The following is a 19503-nucleotide window of genomic DNA, read 5'->3' on the forward strand; positions in this document are numbered from 1 at the left end:
AACATTGGTGCTAGAAATGAGGTCTAAAATGGTGTTGATTTTGAAAGTGACCTGCATTTCAGCTCAAAACAAAAACAACTTTGGAAGTCGTCCAGAGGAATATTCTTACAAAAATCAACTGATATACCAGAGAGGCAGAATTTGCCGGGAGGGAAGAGATTACCATCTGAGCTGAACAGACACTCAAGTTAATTGCTAGCTTCAAAACTGATTGCGAGGAGGGCGTGGCCAGCAACAGAGCAATGCGGACGTGAGCCTCGGAGCTCTCGCGGCTGCTGCACATATCCTGCAGAAATAGCCTGATATCCAAAGCGGATCGAACTCAAAACTAATATATCGGGAGAGGAACTGCTGCTGCACACGTCAGTTGAAGATCGCTGTGCAAAATGGGCGAACGAAGCTGCAAGGGACCAAGCAAGTCCCTGAAGCGAATCGGAGGAGGGAATCCAAGATGGCGACATGCTACGCGGAGCAAAGGTGAGCCCGCCAGCGCGACGAAGGAACCCGATCAGAACATGGCTGGGGCCCCCAGGTACCAACCAAAGGACTGGCTGTGCGGGAGAAACGCTAGACAGCGACTCCCTGCAAGAGGTGGGTGCGCATGGAATACCGCGTGGAGAGCTGTCCTGGAGCGGGCTCGTGTTCCCTGGGGCGGCAGGGGAGGGAGAGCGTAACTTCTATCCACCATCACTGTACCCAGTGCCGCGGTGGAGGGCGGTCTCCCCACCACCAACATAAAACCACCCCTACCCCCCGACGTGGAGCAGGGGCCGGGCAGGGAGCTGCTCCATGCCATGCCACGCCACGCCACAAGAAGCAGCCACGTAGCGCGCGGCCATACAGGTCCAGGCACAGCCAGAACCTCCAAATCGAGGGAAACGGGGAGCCCATCAGCAACAGGCAACGACCGGAGCAGGCACCTTGAGTCCTGGAACACAGGCCATCGCTGCGCTGGAGGGGGACCGGGAGCTGACACTTGGGAGCAATAAGGTGTGGCCGGAGCCGACAAGAACAACCGGACGGCGAACCAAACTGCCCGGGGTACACGAGATCGGGGCCTCACCCCGGATCAAACAGGCAACCACTTCATAGACACCATCCAGCCAATGCATAAAAGTCAGAAAGTGATATACCCCACAAGGCACGGCAAACACAACCCTACATTTGCAGGCGGATAACAAACTCCACCACGGTGGGTGTACACAAGAACACCTCAGACTGGCAAGGAAATGGACAATGCCCAGCAGCAGGAGGGTGCAGCGACAAACCTAATTGCCGTATTCCTAGGAGAAATCCTATACGCTAGAGTGCACACCAAGTCAAAGGCCACAAATGCCCTGCAGAGGCGACAGCAAAGACCCCACCGGTCCAAAGGGAGCAGCTGGCCTAGACCAGGGGCTGCAGTTGTGTGTGAGCATCCGTAGGGCAGCCCACACAAGCAATAACAAACTGTCAATCGACGGTAATAAGCGCCAAGAAAACAAGCATCTCCCCAACACGCCCAGACACAAGAAGGACAAGAACCCGCTGGCCACCATCACGAATCTCCAATATGGGCAAAGACAAAGTCAAAAGGCCGGGAATGCAAAGCAGGATTGACCAATTCACCACGCCTGTGACGAACACGCTGGTAGAACAAGCCCATCTGGAAACCATGGAAGAAAATGGGGACGCAATATCCTTGAAGGACATCATGGCAGCAATCGCCGACTCACGTTCCTCCATGGAGCAGAAAATAGATGGTATTAGCGTAGATGTCTCACTTCTACGCAATGATCTCCAGAAACTAACCTCCCACACAGGGGAGGCAGAGCAGCGCATCTCCGGAGCGGAAGATGGACTGAGAAACCTAGAGCAACAGCTGAACAGGGCCACAACCCGCCTAAAAGTACTGGAAGGAAGGGTGGACGAAGGGGAGGGCAGATCGAGACGGTACAATGTAAGGATCCTAGGGCTGCCAGAGAAAACTGAAGGTCCCACTATGGAGTTGTTTCTGGAACAATGGCTAATGGACATATATGACGAAAAAGGGTTTTCCAAATTCTTCTTGATAGAAAGGGCCCACCGAGTGCCTACTGGACGCCCATTACCCGGTGCCCTGCCACGCACAGTGGTGGCCAAATGTCTAAACTACAGAGATTGGGATGCACTGCTGCAAATGGCATGCACAAAAGGTACGATAACCCACAACGGCTCGAGGATAGCATTCTTTCTAGACTAAACAAGAGAAGTGCAAAAGGCAAGGCAATCGTTTGATCAACTCAAAAAACGATTGCGCTCCCTGAATGTAACATACGGCCTAGTGTTCCCAGCACAACTGAAGATCTACCACAAGGGAACAACGGTCCACTTTATGGATCCGAAAGAAGCCTGGAGATGGGCGGAGATGCACATAGACGGCGATTAGAGATCGACACAGAGAAACAGAAATGGGAACCTTGGAATCCTGCCAATTAGAGAGCCACCGCTCCCCCTGAACAGCCACCAGACCAGGATCAGATCCTACCACCACACTAAGGGGAAGGTTGACACAAGAAATGATGCTTTACCACACAACCTAAGTCTATCGCCGGAGCAGCGGGGAATCCCTGACGCATGAAAGGAATGCAGTGAAACACTCGTTATGGATGAAAACTAATAGGCAGCCGCCTTGAACGGAAGCAGACCCCCAACCCACTGGGACTAGTAGTGGGTGTTGTAAGTGTTGTAAATTGCAGTCAGGAGTAGACTCTAGGGAAACTCCGACTGATGTTCGAGCGACAGGTACTTCGAGTTAGGGCGGAGTATGGGGAGAGGGTAGGGGAGTTTGTATTTGTTTGTTTAGCCTATTGTTCCAAATGCATTTGTTAACAAATGGGTCTGGAAGTCAACGCACACAGTGGGTCAAAGTCCATCTCCCGTTACATGGATGCAATACACCATGACAACATACAACCAACACACGCTGATGCCCCTAACCCTCAGCTCCAATGGCAGGGCCCCCCAATAGAAACAATACCAAATCCATTAAGATCATGACATGGAACGTGAATGGGCTGGGCAGCAGCATCAAGAGGCGCCTAGTATTGCAACAACTAAACCGATATGCGCCGGATGCAGCGTTTCTGAGCGAAACGCACTTGGCAGGCACGAACTGTAAATTATTTAAGCGAACTAACTACTGCATAGCATTACATGGTTTTTCCATGGGGTCCCACGGAGTACTCATCCTAATACACAAGCGGCTGCCATTTAACCTGTTATCTGTCACACAAGTCACAGGGGGGAGATTTGTATACTTAGCCGGAACCCTCTGGGAGCACGCTACATCTATGTTAGCTATCTACGCACCGCCGACCCTACTAACCTCCTTAATCAATGACATCACACCCATAATCACTGGCGACCCCGCAAATCTGATGATAATAGTAGGAGACTTCAACAAGGTAATGAATGTAGAACTCGATCGCACACATATTCGCACTAGGAACCCCTCCATGTGCACCAAACTAGCTACATTTACTGATGCTCTGGGCTTGAAAGATGTGTGGAGACACCTACACCATGACACAAGAGAATATTCATTCCACTCTGGAGCGCACGCCTCCCTATCGAGGCTAGACTACTTCTTCCTCCCAGCAGTGGAACTACACATAGCAAGTGAGGTGCGGCTACTGCACAGAGGCATCTCAGATCACTCCCCTCTCATGCTAGAACTCACTACCAACAGACCGCCCCCCCCCCCCGCCCACCTGGTGGCTAAATAGCTATTATCAGGGTTTCCCGGAACTAGTGGAATATATCCAGAACGCCACAGAATCGTACTTTGAACTAAACATGGCCTTGGTGGGAAATCCTGTGGGAGGCATATAAAATGGTGCTAAGAGGGGAAATTATCTCCTGGACCACAGCCCATAGGAGGAAACAGTTGAGCCTGCTCAGGGAAGCCGAAACACAAGTACAAAGGGCAGAGGCAGCTCACTTAACCCTTAACCAACCAGAGTCACACCGCATGCTACAGCTGGCACAAAACAGCAAAAAAATATTGCCGTGGACACCACCAATCAAGCACACAGAGCGATGCGTGCCAGGGTATACGAGACCGGAGACAAAGCGGTTAAAATGCTAGCATGGCTGGAGCGAAGAGATGAGGGTCTCAGCCATGTCAGGGCAATTGGGGCAGAAGACAAGGCACTAATAACAACAGACCAGGACATAGCGGAAGGCTTCGCAACATACTATGTTGAACTCTATAAAACACCATCCTCCCGCATGGACACCTACATCCTATCGTGGATCACCCTCCCCACACTCAAACCCGACCACATAACCCTGTTAGAAAAAGACATCACAGAGGATGAGTTAACCACAGCCATGACAGACCTCCAATCCGGGAAAACCGTGCGAGCAAATGGCGTCCCTGTAGAGGTGTGGAAGGAAATAGGCCCAAATGCATAACCCCACACCTGTTGAAAATGTACGAAACCTCGCGTAATGAGGGCTACCTGTCTCAAGATCTAAGGAAAGACACTATAGTAGTATTGCCCAAGGCAGACAAACCCCCAGACAGATGTAGCTCATACAGACCTGATATGATATGATATGGCATTTATAACGCGCCTATACACAAGTGTTTCAAGGCGTGTTATCTCACTCATTAACACCGAAACCAAAATCCTAGCAAAGACACTAGCCAACCGACTGCAGCAGGTCATACCCTCCTTGATCCACCCGGATCAATGCGGATTCATGCCGCAAAGATCCACAGGTATGAATATACATAGGCTACACACAGCATTGGAGAAAGCAACCACTATTCAGGGCCCATTAGCCTTGCTTGCAGTGGACTTTGAAAAAACGTTTGATTCAGTCAACTGGGAAGCAATCTGGGAAATAATGCAGAGTGGGCTTTGACCTGCAATTGAGCTGGGTAAAATTACTTTATAACTCACCGGTGGCAATGACAAAAGTGAACGGACATGTATCCAACCCCTTTGAATTAGGAAAGGGGACAAGACAGGGATGCCCCCTATCAGCTATGATCTTTGCAATAGCGATCAAACCCCTTGCGATAATACTAAGAGACACAAACATGGAACAGCTTCCGCTGGTCGGATAGCTGGGAAGACGAAGTAGCCTTATACGCAGATGACCTGCTTAAATATTTGAAAGATCCAGTATTATCCTGCCCTGTAGTGACAACCTTGTTGGAGAGATACGGCTTGTTCAGCAGTCTATGTGTTAATTGGACCAAATCCATCTTGTTCCCAATAGGACAGGAGGAGGGAACAGTACCAACCCACTGCCCCTATCAAGTAGATAGGGAACAATTTAGATACCTGGGTATACAAATCACAAATCATCTGAATGATTACATACCTAAGAACTTACACCCGGTAATGACAAAATTTGCGGAAGACGTCCAACACTGGTCAACCCTCCCCTTAACGCAGCTACGCAGGGCGGCACTCTTTAAAATGATGGCCTTGCCCCGCTTCCTATATATATTACAAAATGCTCCATTACATATCCCACAAAATGAATTTTGCAAAATAGACCAAACACTAAGGAAGCTGTTATGGGATGGTGGCCACCCATGCATGGCGCTTGCTACTCTCCAGAGGTCCATATGGGAAGGTGGAATTGGGCTCCCCCGACTGCAGACGTACTACTGGGCTAGCCAGATGGCAGTAGTGAATGATAAACTGCTTGGAGATACCTCAGCGCCACATAACAGAGCACCAGAGAGACACACCACCGAAAGACCCATCATGAAATATCTCTATAAGAAGAAAACCTGAATGACCACCTCAACTATGCAATCACACACCACTCGAATCTGGGCAGACGCACAAAAATTTGTGGGATGGGAAAACAAACTGTCCCAAGCACAGCCACTATGTAACAACAAGAATCTCCCGGAAGTGGACACGCAAAATGGCTGAACTGGTTGCGACAAGGGGTATTGAAAATAGGTGATGTCGTGAAAGAAGGCAACATAATCCCATTTACAGAGCTAGCCCTCCACTTCAATCTCCCGCAGACTGAACAATACCACTATACCCAGCTGCATCACGCACTACAGGTCCTCCTCCCTGACAAACACCCTGCCGGAATATTTCTCAATAGAACGAAACCTATTCCCAGAACAAATCAAACACCAAATGACATCGGTCTTGTACAGTGCTATGACCTCCTTCGCTACGACAGAACTGTCCGAGCTACAGGCCAAATGGGAAACAGATGTGGGTACTATATTACCAGAGGAATGGAGCTCTGCTCTGATGTTTCCTAGGGAAGTGGCAATAACATCAAGACTCAGGCTGATCCAACTAAAGATATTACACAGGATGTATTACCCCAGAGTGGCGCTCTATAGGTGGGGAAGGATTAGCGATCCAGCCTGCTTGCGGTGTAGAACTGAGGAGGGCACTTTCTTCCATACCCTGTGGGATTGCGCCCACATCCAACAATTCTGGGAGACATGTTGCAATGATCTATCGACAGTCATGGGCAAAACAATCCCTAGAGACCCGAAACTGCTATTGTTGGGGGTGGAGGGTGAGAACGAACTGTCAAGATATGAAAAACTGTTTCTGTTCACCGCCACCTCACTGATAAAAAGGAACATTGCGCAACTATGGGGATCTGAGGTGTCGCCGAGCTATGATCAATGGGAGACAGATGTGGACATTTGTGTCGCGATGGATCGCAGGGTATATACAGCCAGAGGATGCCTGGCAAAGGCGCAAAAAGTATGGCAAAGATGGGAGGACGCCCACTAAAACACAGGCGTCAATGTTTGATTGAGTTGACTTGTTGGGAAACATCTTGGTAATCTTACGCTCTCATATCGAGGGACGGGGGTACAATTTTTTTGTAACATGTAGATCCACTCTTGACTATTTGTATGCTCTTTGAAGGAAACAGACAATGACCTACTAGTTGTTGTGTGCTTGTATTTGTTTGTTTTTAAAAAATCAATAAAATGTATTATCAAAACAAAAAACTGATTGCGATGAGGAGGCCATGCATTAGCGGTCACCTTCTTGGACTATCCTTAAGCACATCTTGCCAGATGGTAGATTAATGTCTACTGACAGGTTGTATCCATCGTCAGGATCTAGCCATGCAGACTTGAGTAACTGTCCCGGAGCATTAAGGCCCCAAAGTGAAAATACAGAACATGTCATTTTCATTCCTCATGTTGAGTTAAATAAGCATATATGGTATCATTAATACAAAATTCAAAAATGAAAATTCGTCATACCTTTTAAACAATAAGACATAGGAACATGAAACCAATTGTGTTTGAACCTTAAAGGCTCCAATCTTCGATTGGACAGCACATTTGACTTGTCTACAATTAATAATTTATAAGAAATGCTCAATAGAATTATGATTGAATATGCCATAAAGACAAGTTCCAGCGTGTCTCGAAACAGATTCCAATGATCTTGGTTTCATTGAATTAGCATGGTGCTATCATAAATTATGAAACAAAAATAAAGTTGCTCTCTGAGTGGTTTTAGACAGCCCCTTTTTTCAAACCACAAATATGGAAATTAAAATGATCCAATGAAGAAGCGGCGGCCGGTGTTTATGCAATACCAGTGCCTGACTGTTGGGTAAGAAAATGGGAGGACCAGGCCAATTAAACAGTGTGACATAATGTTAGATAGAATTTCCATCTTGTGTCACATTCTCCTCACTTGGCGAGTCCCCCAGCACATTTAGCTGGACTATTGGATTTATTCTCTCATGAGTGAATGGGAATCTTTTTCCTCACTCACCCATTCTTGTTTAATAATCTGGGCACCCCTTTTTAGATTTATTTTGATGGAGTTATCTTTCCTCCACCTTTTTCTGTGCACCTGTAATGTCCTATTGTAGCACACAGCACCTTATGTACAGTGTTACTGGAAGCTTCTTGAGTTTCCCTCTTAGTTTTTCTTTTTAAGTCTTTGCGAGAACTACTGTTCCCAAGGATAAGGGGATACTTTCTATCCTACATACACTTTTGTGAGGCCAGCACATCCCATCTTATGTGGAGTGATGAGGGGACACTTTGTGTCTCTTTTTCACTTCTCCTGTAACTTTCTAATTACAGGAACACATCCATGTGAGTGGTTTGTGGCAGCGGATACTTTTACTACCAATTTTGTGAAACGTACAATGCAGGCTGCATTCGCATCTGCGGTAAAGGATACATGAAACATCACTGATTCAAAACAAGTCATGTCTTCTTTTTTCGCTAACTCACAATGGTTTGTTCTTTCTTGGTCCTTCTTCTGCCGTGCTGTGTGAGGGAGGCCCTTGTTCTTCTTTTGTCCATATCAGTGTACCTTTGTGAGACCCGCCCGAAGGCACCAGTGTGTAGGGAGGACAGGAAACTGGGAGAACTCCGAAACTCCACAGGTTTTCGTCCTCCAGTGTGCCTGCTTAGATCTGGTTCTAAGTGGGAGGCTGGAAATCCTGAAAGAACAGTCCCCATACCAAGTTTGAATGACATCATGGATGATGAATGGCTGGGTTCCTGCATAAAAGCAAAGGGTTTTGATGGTAAAGCCACAGTCAACCACTGGAAGATCCATTCCGAAGAGGGGAAGGACGCTTGCAGCAACCTCGAGGGACTGCCAGATCTCCTTGAGTGACTCCTGCTGCTCCAGCCCTCTTTTTCAAGTGACAGGGAAGCTCAGATCCAGACCTACAGAGGCCACCAGTCTGAAGACTACTTGCATTACAAGTCATCCCACGACGAGATGTGACCTTCACCGGCTGCAAATCGCCGATACCCTGGGACCTCTGGCCAGTGTGCAGTGCCTCGTCTTATGAAGATCGACTCCTACCGAAGCTTTGGTTGAATCATTCGCACCTCCAGAGGCAAGGTTCCGCTCCTTGAAGTCCCCTCTCCAGAAGGCTGGGGTGTGAAAGCAAACTGAATCGACCGGCCGATAACCGTTCTTCATATGTGCTGTGACAGGGCGCCAAAACCACAGAACCACGCAAAATCCTTTGCTGAGGGCCGCTTCACTCCACTCAACTTCTGCTGCAAGATCCATTCAGTGCATCTTTGTAAGTCTGCCTGACCAAGAATCCAGTAACCGGGTCTGTTGCGTTGCATTGTGGGGGCGTTGTGCTGCACACTCTTCTTCATGTTTAAGGTACTGTGAGACTATTAGGTTGCTTTGCTACTCTTGTGTTGGAGGAGCACTGATTCAAGTGTTTGGGAGTTTGCCCATACAAGCTCGCCCAGTTCTAACGCCTGTGAGCCTACAGGGAGCCTTCTTCTAAGCCCCTCAACCTTTTTCCCCAACAAAGAGCGTGTACTTATTTGCTACAAGTCTTCTTCTGGAAGTTTTGACTTTCTACAGCTGGTGCCTTACTTATTTTCCCGCCAATCTGACTCTGAGACTATCATAACTAGATATGGATGGACTACTAAAGCCTAAGGCCTCTATGAATTTAATGCAAGTCTTACCTGCACTGTGCTGGTTATGATTCATTCATGTATTCATACTTTCTTTCCTGAAACAGTGATTCCAAGTATTAATTGTCAAAGTGCTTTTACTTACCTTGAATTGCTTCCAACTTTTCTACAAGTGTGTACTGAGTTATTTTACTTACCAGCATTATCATTCTGTGATTGTTGGTTGATGAATACATTGGCTAACCTGAAGAAACTCTTTCCCTTAACTGAATTCCAACTTAAGGTTTGCCATTGAATTGAGTTGCAAAGGTCGTACTGTATATACGTATAAACATTTCTCTTACTTACTTGAATTGAAAAGTGTTCTTAACAATGCCTAGTGTGTATAATAAATAATATTTATTTATATATATAACTACAATGGTTTAAGTGTCTTCTTGACTGTGTGCTCAAAAGGTCGGTGTACTCTACTACAGCCCTTATCCTTCTTAGATTAAGCCTGGCTGCTCAGCCATAGCTACCAAACCTGTTGGGTAGTTCAGACCTATACTAAGAGTTGGAGCCCTGTACACCAAAAGGAGAGTCTATAGTGCTACGATATGTTGACTTTAGTACAACTCCCTAACACATAATGATAACAAAGCCTGAGAAAGTTGGGGACTTTAAAAACAGTGGGAGCCTAGAAAAGGAAGGCCTGGGAGGAGCTGCAGAGAAGACAAACCCTATTAGAGGAAGGCTGTATTTGGATATCATTTGGAAATACGGGCCTTTTTCTTGAGGGATTAGAACCATCTCAACCTGAGGCAGTCCTGGCTTAAGAGAAAGGGCCAACAGGGGCCTGCTGACAGACTCCCTAGTAACACACATGGGTTTATGCTGGCTCCATGTAATTAAAGATTAATTCAAGGTGAGCAGGACAACTCCCAAAATACAATTAGATAATCCCCTGGAATTGTTGCCCCGATTAGGACATGGGGTACAAGGGAATTGGGGTGGTGACTGCCACTAGTAAGCAAACATATTTTCTGGGAAATACAACAGTGCTTCTTATTACATTGAAAGATTAGTGAGACTTGATTGTGTATAGAAAAGATGCTATCCCTGTATTGTGGTTTGCTACAGTGATTTAAATCCTGATTTCTTTGTTTTCAAGGTTGAGGAAGATTACCTTCACAAAAAGTGCATTTTACATTGTGAGCGTGCTGTAAAATAGGGAGTGTTTCCCTGCGCTGACAGTGTTACATAAATAAGTGATATTTTAAAAAATAGCCTAAGCGCCATCACAGATATCATAGACATTAGACCATGGTATGAAAGCACACTGTACCATAGTCCAATGAAGCTATATGTCATAGATAGGCTTAGGAAATGCACTGACGGGAGGTTGGCGGTATTCTTGATGCAGGTAGAGTTATCACTGACACTGTCAGACCTCTGGATGGTGACAGAGAGTCGTGCAGAATCGGGGGAAACCCTGAATGAGGGGGGTAAAAACCTGTAGATTCTCCAATCTTCTCTTCACCTTGTGGAGATGAAACACTGGCAGAGTGTGAAGAACAGTTCCTTTGAATGTCCTCAGATGTGGGAAATGCCTGGGTGGTGGAATGATCCGCGAGTATCCCAAGTAGTGAGATAGCAAGACAAAGAAGCTTGTTTGCCAAGTGCAATTTAAGAGTAGTAGTAGAGCTTGGTAGTGGCGTGACAGCGCAGGCAGCGTAGTGGAACAGCTGCCCCCCTCATGAAACCACCGACCCCCGAAAAGACTCATGGGTAGAGTAACCACAACGATCGTGAGACGCCGGGAAGGAGAAGGAGATATGTCCACAGGGGATGTCACACAGAGCAAACAGATAAACGAAGAGAAGGAAGAAGTTCCCCCGCAAATACGAGTACCAGAGACATTCACTCTCGACACTTAGGGTAAAGTGGAGAACAGGAATAACTGAAAGCATAAAGGAACTGGTCATAGAATCAGAGATACTTGTCACAGTATAAATAGAGAGACTGTGAAAATCCCATTGATGAAATGGAACTGTATTAATGTGATAAAGAGAATGTGATAAAGAGAAACATACAATCTACCCAGAGTTACAGAATTGGAGATACTCGTCCCAGTACAATTTATGAGACTGAAAATCCCATTGGTGAACTTGAACTGTATGAATGCGAGAAAGAGAAGCACAGAATCTACACAGAGGAAGAGAAATAAAACTGTAACATTGCTATCTTGAGAAAAGGGTAAAATAACACAGAGTCTAAGAATCACAAATTGGAACACAATAGAGGGAACAATTATGTCATCCAAGGAGTCTGCTTACAGACCATGGCATTGTTTGTCATGTAGATAAAAGTATCAAGGAAGTAGTGATGAGTGTACCTAGTACAGCAATTGTAGGCACAGAGATTGCCAACTATGTAATCATAAGGAGCTTCTAAATACTTACCCTATTACTCCTTTCATATTATTTGCATAACGTATTAGCTGCAACAACCTGTGTGCTAGAATGCATGAATCTCGGTTCATCATTGCATGTTGTTTGACACATACTTAATCCATGTGCGATTTTGTAAACATACCCCTTGCCATTAACAGCAGTCTTGTGTCTTTTCCTGACAAAACTACACAGTGCCTCATATCAGCATCCACCTCCTCCAGTGCGATTCCATTTGTTTGTGCAAACCTACATCCTAAAACACATCTGTGTGGTTCAGCTATCTATCTGCCCCATAAAATATGTTTTTCTGTAAGAAGAAGCAGACACTCACCTGTTGTAGTACTGATGTTCCCTTTGCGCTCCGTATCGTGTTGGCCGATTGAATACGTTTCTTGCTCTTCCTTAATGATGAATGACACAACTGAATCGACAACAGCGTCTTCTGTCATTGGAAAAGAAATCATACATTGTAATGGATGCTGCTAGCTCCCTCTGCCCCGCCCGAGCCTGCTTGTGGTGCCCCATCATCTACCCCCAGAACTGCTAATTCACAAAGAAGAAGACCCAAACCTCTATAAGGGACAAGCGTGGTCAGCAATCCCAGAACATGCACCACAGACCTTGACATGATTGAAAAACCACCAGACTATGCACGTGGCAGGGCGAGGGTGAACAGCCAATCAACAATAGGTGGGTTGGAATAGAGGCCTTGGAGAAAACAAAGAGTCTGGCAGACAAAACTAGTAGAGCCGTGCTGGAGTCAGGAGGCTGCCATGGCAAGGCTGCTTGGCTTCATGAATTTGGTCCCTTCTTAATTGTTTCGGCCTGCTGATCCCCACAAAGCAGCAAACACACTACAATAACCACTAGACCGATGCAGTAGAAGGGGCCACCGAAGGAAAACAAGCATATGCTTCCACTATCGTTTAGACCCAGGGGTCCCCAGTGAAGCCCTGAGTGCCCCAATCTTTCCCAAAGGGTGGTATAAAAAGCAAAGCAGACAAATCCCAGGTGAGCGAGTTACAGGGAGTACAAAATGAGGTCCGATGAGCAGTGATGCAGAGGGAGAGACAGGCTGGAGTTGGAGGTTGAAAAGAACAAGACGAATGAAGAAAAGAGTATCAGGGAGAGGCTTGAGTTGGAGATTGAAAAGAGGAAGGAGGAGACAAACAGATCAGTGAGGGCGAGGTTGGTGTTGGAGGGAAGGAAAACAAGTATTGGCAATTCTGACAGTTTGGGCTTTTGGGTAGGATTGGGAAAGGGACTTACCAGGCACAGCCGTAGTGGTATTAACTGGCCATTGATGGTAGTAGGAACAAATACCTGGCCATCTAATAACAGTGCCAGACAAATGCCTCGTACTTATAAACAAGCCAAAACTATTGGCTTATCCAAGGCTTGTTTTTAACAATTATTTTCTTGAAAAGTAACATCAACAGACGTGCAACCAGTTCACACTCTTTCGTTATTCTTCAACTTTATTTCAAATATTCAACCTTTTTTTGGGTTGTAACATATTTTCAGAATGCCAGTAAATTAGCAGCATATCGATACATTCCAATTTCATGAATCATGGTTGATAAGCATCTTGTAGGTCTTTTGTTTCTCCAACACTATATCCAAGCAAACTATTTTAGTTCCTCGGATCCCTTGCTCCAAGAAAAACAACATTTTTCTCTTGGTTACACCTTGCCTATATGTGGTGTATGGGAGGATTGGTCCAAGAGACCCCCCTCCCCTGCAGCCTCTCCCCCCTGTGAAGTCCATGGCTCGTCAGGGGTTCCCCCTGCCACCAGGGCCCAGGTGGCGGGTGGACCACTGGCTGAAGACATTGACCAAACATGCTGTATTTAGCTAGGCCCCGGAAACCATTTTGTGAAATCAAAATGGTTTGAGTCCTGTGCACCACAGCGCGGCCCCCACCCCTGGAGAGTCTCACTTGTCCCTGCAGCCGCCGCTCCCTGGCAGATCCGGTGAGAGCCCGTTCCCACGAACAGACGGACATGAGCTAGTGTTAGATGCAAACACTGTAACATTTCACCTTCCGCAGTGTATCACTGTTCCTAGTATGACCCGGCCAGCAGGGCCGGGGTGGAAAAGAACTGTAAAATGCTCCCCTGACAAAAGCAGAGCCCCCAAATACTAATGAACAAACTACCTGTGAGGAAACTCTTCTCTCCATGACCTTTCTGACTAAAAACATGTAACCTCCATGAAGATGGCAGATGTGTGCTTATATGGCATTCGGGTTGAAGTACCCACATCCCCGTAGCTATGCGCAAATGGTAAAAGTGTCCCGGGGTTTTCATGTTATATGTTTCGCCGAGAAGACTGCACCCCAAGGTCCCATGCCATAACTGAACTAATGCTGCTAGAGTGCACAGGAAGACAAATACAGCCCTATTGGGAGCTCATGTAAATGGTGCACGAAAATGTACAGTATGTATGTCCAAGTTCACCATGTGTCACTGCCATCAGTCTTATTAGCCGGTTGTTCCTGCGTGCTCCACCAACCTTACTACTACCTCGCTTACCGCGTATAGAAATGTAACAAAATGTTGTGGTTGTTAAATACTTAACATATAGGTAACGCATTTGACATGGCCATGTAAAAGGCACTAACAATGTTGAAAACATACGTTTTGAAAAGACTCAATGAGTATTGTATATTATATGAATGTTTATGCCTCTTCCACTTTAATCTTCAACACACGAGGAAAATACCTTTGTGGGCATATCCAAGGCCATTCCCCCTTCCTCCCCCGTTGAAGCCTGCCAGACGGAAAAGCAAAGGCCTGTGCTGCTCTGCTCCACCTCCCCCAATTCGGCTGGAGCCGCTTCAAACATTGACATTCCCCCGCAGCACCCATGGCCACGGCCTGCCACCTGAATTATTTACAACCTAGCAGTAAACCCCGGCCATAAACATAGGCCCCGAAGGTGCACTTTCTTAGGCTCCACGACCCACCGGCTCACCTTAGGTTAATGGCCCCTGTAAAATTAGGACACCCAATATTATAGCAGCACTACAGGAACACATTCATAATGACTTCTAACGAGACATGATAACTCGGACAGCTCGTCCCTTGCCCTGAGACCCAACCTCACGACCTATGATACCCGGTCAACAGGACAAAGGTAACCATGTATTGATGTATCGCCAAAAGACCCCACTCTAGGTGCATTCCTCCTGTGTTGCGTTAACCTGTAGAATAACCTATTGGAAGATTTACCGGGGAAGATAATATTGCAATGTTGAATGACTGCGGTGTGCGTGGCCTTAGGGCAGAAAGCCAGGAAAGACGTTCATCACTGACATTGGTCACGCTGGCACAACAACACCGTCCGGATGAACCCAGCTGACCTGCCCTGCCCGGCCCACGAGGGTAACCAGTGACATCCACCAACCACGGCAAATACTGTTGTGCAGTGTTTCATAACAACCAAAAGTATAAATTGCATCATTTGAAACATGTTTGTGTAACAACACCATCAACATCATAACTTAAGGTCTCATCTAACCAACACTGCCTCTCCAAATTTTGCAGTTCTAATCTCAATTTACCAAAATCACATCTCCAATTTTATGGTTTTTCTATCTCACAGTACGCCAAAAAGTGTTTCACTCAATGTTATCTTAAGTATTCGAAGAAGGGGTGTGGCTAACTGACATGCGTTTTCTCAAGCTCCGTCATGATCCGTAGAAATCCGAGCCAAAATTCAATTAAATAATAAGGCGCCGTGAAGCAGAACGAGAGAGAAGAACAGCTGGAGGAGGCACGGGCTAGGCACACACACTTAGGAGTGCAGTGCCAGTAATATAAGCGCGGGGTCCCTGGAAGGAGTGTGAAGCTGAGGAAGCTAAATACAGCTGGTGAGAGACCCGGCACGTCGAGCTAGCCCCCCAACCTGACGCACATAATTGCAAGCAGGAACACGAGAGTGTGTGGGTGTCATGCCTGCGCCATGGGCGCATCCATTTACGCTCAATATGGAATATTTGTTTATCATTTATTTACAACAGACTCTTGGATCCATCTATATTTACTTTGGGAACTTTATTTCCCATTTGCGAGACTTTGGTGCTTTATTATTTTTTCCAACAAACTACGCATACCATAATGCACTTGGCTACAAGCATCGATTCCTGGCTGTTCCTATTGGTCATCAAAGGAACTACACCCCCCAGAAGCCCTAGGGATTTGCTCTGCTTCCACCAGCCCAGGAACAGAAAGGGAGGTGGCCGATTGCCTGCAGGTGTGCTTAGCCAGGTGCAACCAATTAGCCTGCCTCTGTGCTGGGCTAGGCAGTATAAAGGGCTGCTGCCTGCAGTGGCTCAGCCTCTTGCATCTGAGAGTCCTTCCTCCACCTTTCGCGTCTTCCTACGGATCTTGTATGCTGTTTACCTTCACTCCTGCTTGGACCCTGCCTTGTTGCTTGCTCCACCCTACTGCCTCCAGCCATAGCCTTCCAGGCTCCCTGCCTCACTGCCCTGCCGGGCTCTCCACATTGCAGCCGATCACGCTCTGCTGCCTTCCAGCCTCCGCTCTTGCCCTGCCGGGCTCTCCACATTGCAGCCGATCACGCTCTGCTGCCTTCCAGCCTCCGCCCTTGCCCTGCCGGGCTCTCCACATTGCAGCCGATCACGCTCTGCTGCCTTCCAGCCTCCGCCCTTGCCCTACCGGGCTCTCCACATTTGCAGCCGATCACGCTCTGCTGCCTTCCAGCCTCCGCCCTTGCCCTGCCGGGCTCTCCACATTGCAGCCGATCACGCTCTGCTGCCTTCCAGCCTCCGCCCTTGCCCTGCCGGGCTCTCCACATTGCAGCAGATCACGCTCTGCTGCCTTCCAGCCTCCGCCCTTGCCCTACCGGGCTCTCCACATTTGCAGCCGATCACGCTCTGCTGCTTTCCAGCCTCAGCCCTTGTCCTCTGGGCTCCCTGCTCTGCAGCCTGCCTCATTCCGGCTGCCTTAGCCCTTGTCCTCTGGGCTCCCTGCTCTGCAGCCTACCTCACTCTGGCTACCTACAGCCCTTGTCCTCTGGGCCTTCCTACTTTGCAGCTTATCACGCTCCGCTGCCTACTACCTACCTTTTCCGCTGGGTTCTCGGCCTAGCAGCCCTCTACAGTCCTCTGCTACCTTCTACGTTCAGCGGCCCTGTCCCTCAGGGTTCACACCTTACTGCCCGGCCCTTATGGGATCCTTGCCGTGCAGTCTGCTTTACTCTGCTGCCCTAAGCCCTTTTCCTCTGGGCTTTCTACCTTACATTCCTACTCCTGTGGGCTTACTCATTGCTTTCCTGCTCCTCTGAGCTCTCAACCTTGTTCCTTACTGTCCTCTGCTATCCTATCCTGTTACACGACTTTCCCTTCATTTCCTTCTGCTAGTTTGCTATCACCTCCTTTCCTGGATTTGTCTGTAGTATCTTCTCTTGTACTGTTTGTAGACCCTTTTGTACAGAGCTTGACTGTTGGTTCCCATCAGTCAACCTCTGCCCCTTCCCTTGTCTCGTTTCTACATTACAGACACCCATAGCTGCTGTTCCAAGTCATGAGCAAACAGCGTGGGCCTCTGTTATAGCAAACTGTGCAGAAGGCTAGAGTATTTCCAAGGTTCGTGGAATACTCTTTTCCTATATCTGCATACACCCCAAGAGGGTATTCATTCTGTATCTTTTCCCTTGCTACTCTTGCCTACTCTTCGTTCTCTTTCCTTTCCGCTGTGTGTGTTCTTATCTGTCCACTTTATTTGGCACAACCACCCAAACCCTTTCTGGGTGTCCTGTGCCACTCTTAATAGAGTGCCATCCCTGACAGTGGGCCATTTCAGACCTTGGAAAGCCCTGCTGAGGTAGGCTAAGAGGGGACCAGGACCCCTGCCCCTATCCCGCCACACAAGGGGAAAGGGGCTGAACAATATAGTTGCAGGCGGCCCCCTAAACATGGAACTGGAATTAACACGGCACTCGACAAGTAAAGGTGTGCGCGTGAGTGCCCTTCTACGCAATCCAGAAAACAAGCCAAGAGACTGCATGCAAAGTGCAAGCAGCAGATTATAATAAGCTGCCTGCAGGATAAGGCAATAAAGCTGCACAGTTGCAAAATAGGTGACAAAAAAAACTACAAGCAGCACCAGGACACCCAACATAGGGTGTTTACACAATCGTCGGAAGGACCTTCAGACTCGTGCAATTTTTTCGCCAAATCAGTGGCATTATTTCGCCATTTACTGACAATGCCACCGCCTTGCCGCCACTCTGGTCCCAGGCCACCAAGTAGGACCCTCGGATACTCTTTTGAGGTTGTCTTTTGAGGTTGTTTACTGATCACACTACCTCACAGACGATTCCCCACAGAAGGAGGATAATCTCCCATGAAGTCTTACCACCATTTTTGAGACGATTCCTAATGGACATAGAGTATCTTTCACCCCCTATCATGAAGAAGGCCACTCCAATAACAAGCATTCATCTACACTGCTACTGTGGCCGAAACACTACAGTGTCGATCTATGACACAACGTCCTGTTTTACCATTCTCTGTCCCACACGTTGTTGTGTGTTATGTTCTATAACCCTCAGACTATTAGCAGTCGAGGAGTTCACGCTGTCACCTTTTTGTCAAAACGTGTGTACAAAATGCAAAGAGATAGTGTATATGTATAAAGGCTTTCCCTCGACATTCTAGAAGGAGGTACTTAATAGTTACCCCTAATTGTGCAAACAAAAAACTGTCCGTTTCTGTCCTATGTTGAGTAAGAAGGAATATGTACAAAACAAATTGATTTATTTTTTCTGTTGTCACTTGAAAGATAAATACACTTTGCTGGATCTTACACCCTGATTACTTTTTGTATCTCAAAAGCTACCCCCCTGTGCATATCAGGGATTAGCCAGGTGCCCTTTATTTTTTGACCCTGTATCCACAAGTCTCTTGCACATGCTGTCCAAAACGTCTAAAAGTAGACCCAAACAAACAACAATTGACTTTTTCCCAAGGACAAGAGATATGGCAGCGTCGGCCTCGTCAGTTGTGCAGGCTCCGCCGGATGAGACCGAAAAAACAAATAACGACCAACTGGTGCTGGCAGCGATAGCTGACCTCAAATCTTCAGTAGCGAGCAAGATGGACACCATTATCCTTGACGTCAACCTACACCGACAAGATATGGGTGCACTAGCCGAAAGCACTGGGTCGCTAGAGACACAAGTAGAAATTAACAGGGAGGGGAGTGGCTAGGCAGTGCGCCATACGGCAGCAGCTGCTTTAAGCTCCGTGCCAGGGCTTCTATTCCTACCCTTAATGACACCATAAATGCTGGAAATTTGGCTGAAATGGTGGTCGGAGGATGCAACAACAACATAGCACTGAATTAGTGGTGGACTCATTGTGTTATGCTAGTGTTTTCGGTGTGGATACGCGGTGAACAAAATTGCGGGCGACACCGCTTGCTGGCGTAATTAGTGAGACGTGAGCAGCAGTGAACCTGCGCGGCATGGGGGAAATCCCTGGAATCTGGTGCTCCCAAGAACAGGGCAGAGGCAAAAGGCTCCCGGGGCCGTGTGAACCCAGAACAAGAAGTGTTGTGGGGCTGGAGGGGCGAACGCCGCAACCCCTCTAGGAGCGGCGGCTTGCAGCGCTGTGAGCCGCGGTTGGCAGCG

General features: G+C 47.4%; 1 protein-coding gene across 7 annotated transcripts in view; it reads right to left on the reverse strand.

Annotated features, from left to right (window-relative positions):
- Nucleotides 1-19503, reverse strand: part of LOC138580128 (zinc finger protein 777-like) — a 323670-nt gene that overhangs the window by 62357 nt on the left and 241810 nt on the right. For all 7 annotated transcript variants that reach the window (XM_069650431.1, XM_069650429.1, XM_069650428.1 and 4 more), the window contains one exon: nt 12176-12286. In XM_069650431.1, the coding sequence (XP_069506532.1) occupies nt 12176-12286 (111 nt within the window). The remainder of the gene's footprint in view (nt 1-12175; nt 12287-19503) is intronic.

The sequence above is a fragment of the Ambystoma mexicanum genome, chromosome 3p (genome assembly GCF_040938575.1).
Source record: "Ambystoma mexicanum isolate Mex_15411 chromosome 3p, UKY_AmexF1_1, whole genome shotgun sequence".
Taxonomy (NCBI): domain Eukaryota; kingdom Metazoa; phylum Chordata; class Amphibia; order Caudata; family Ambystomatidae; genus Ambystoma; species Ambystoma mexicanum.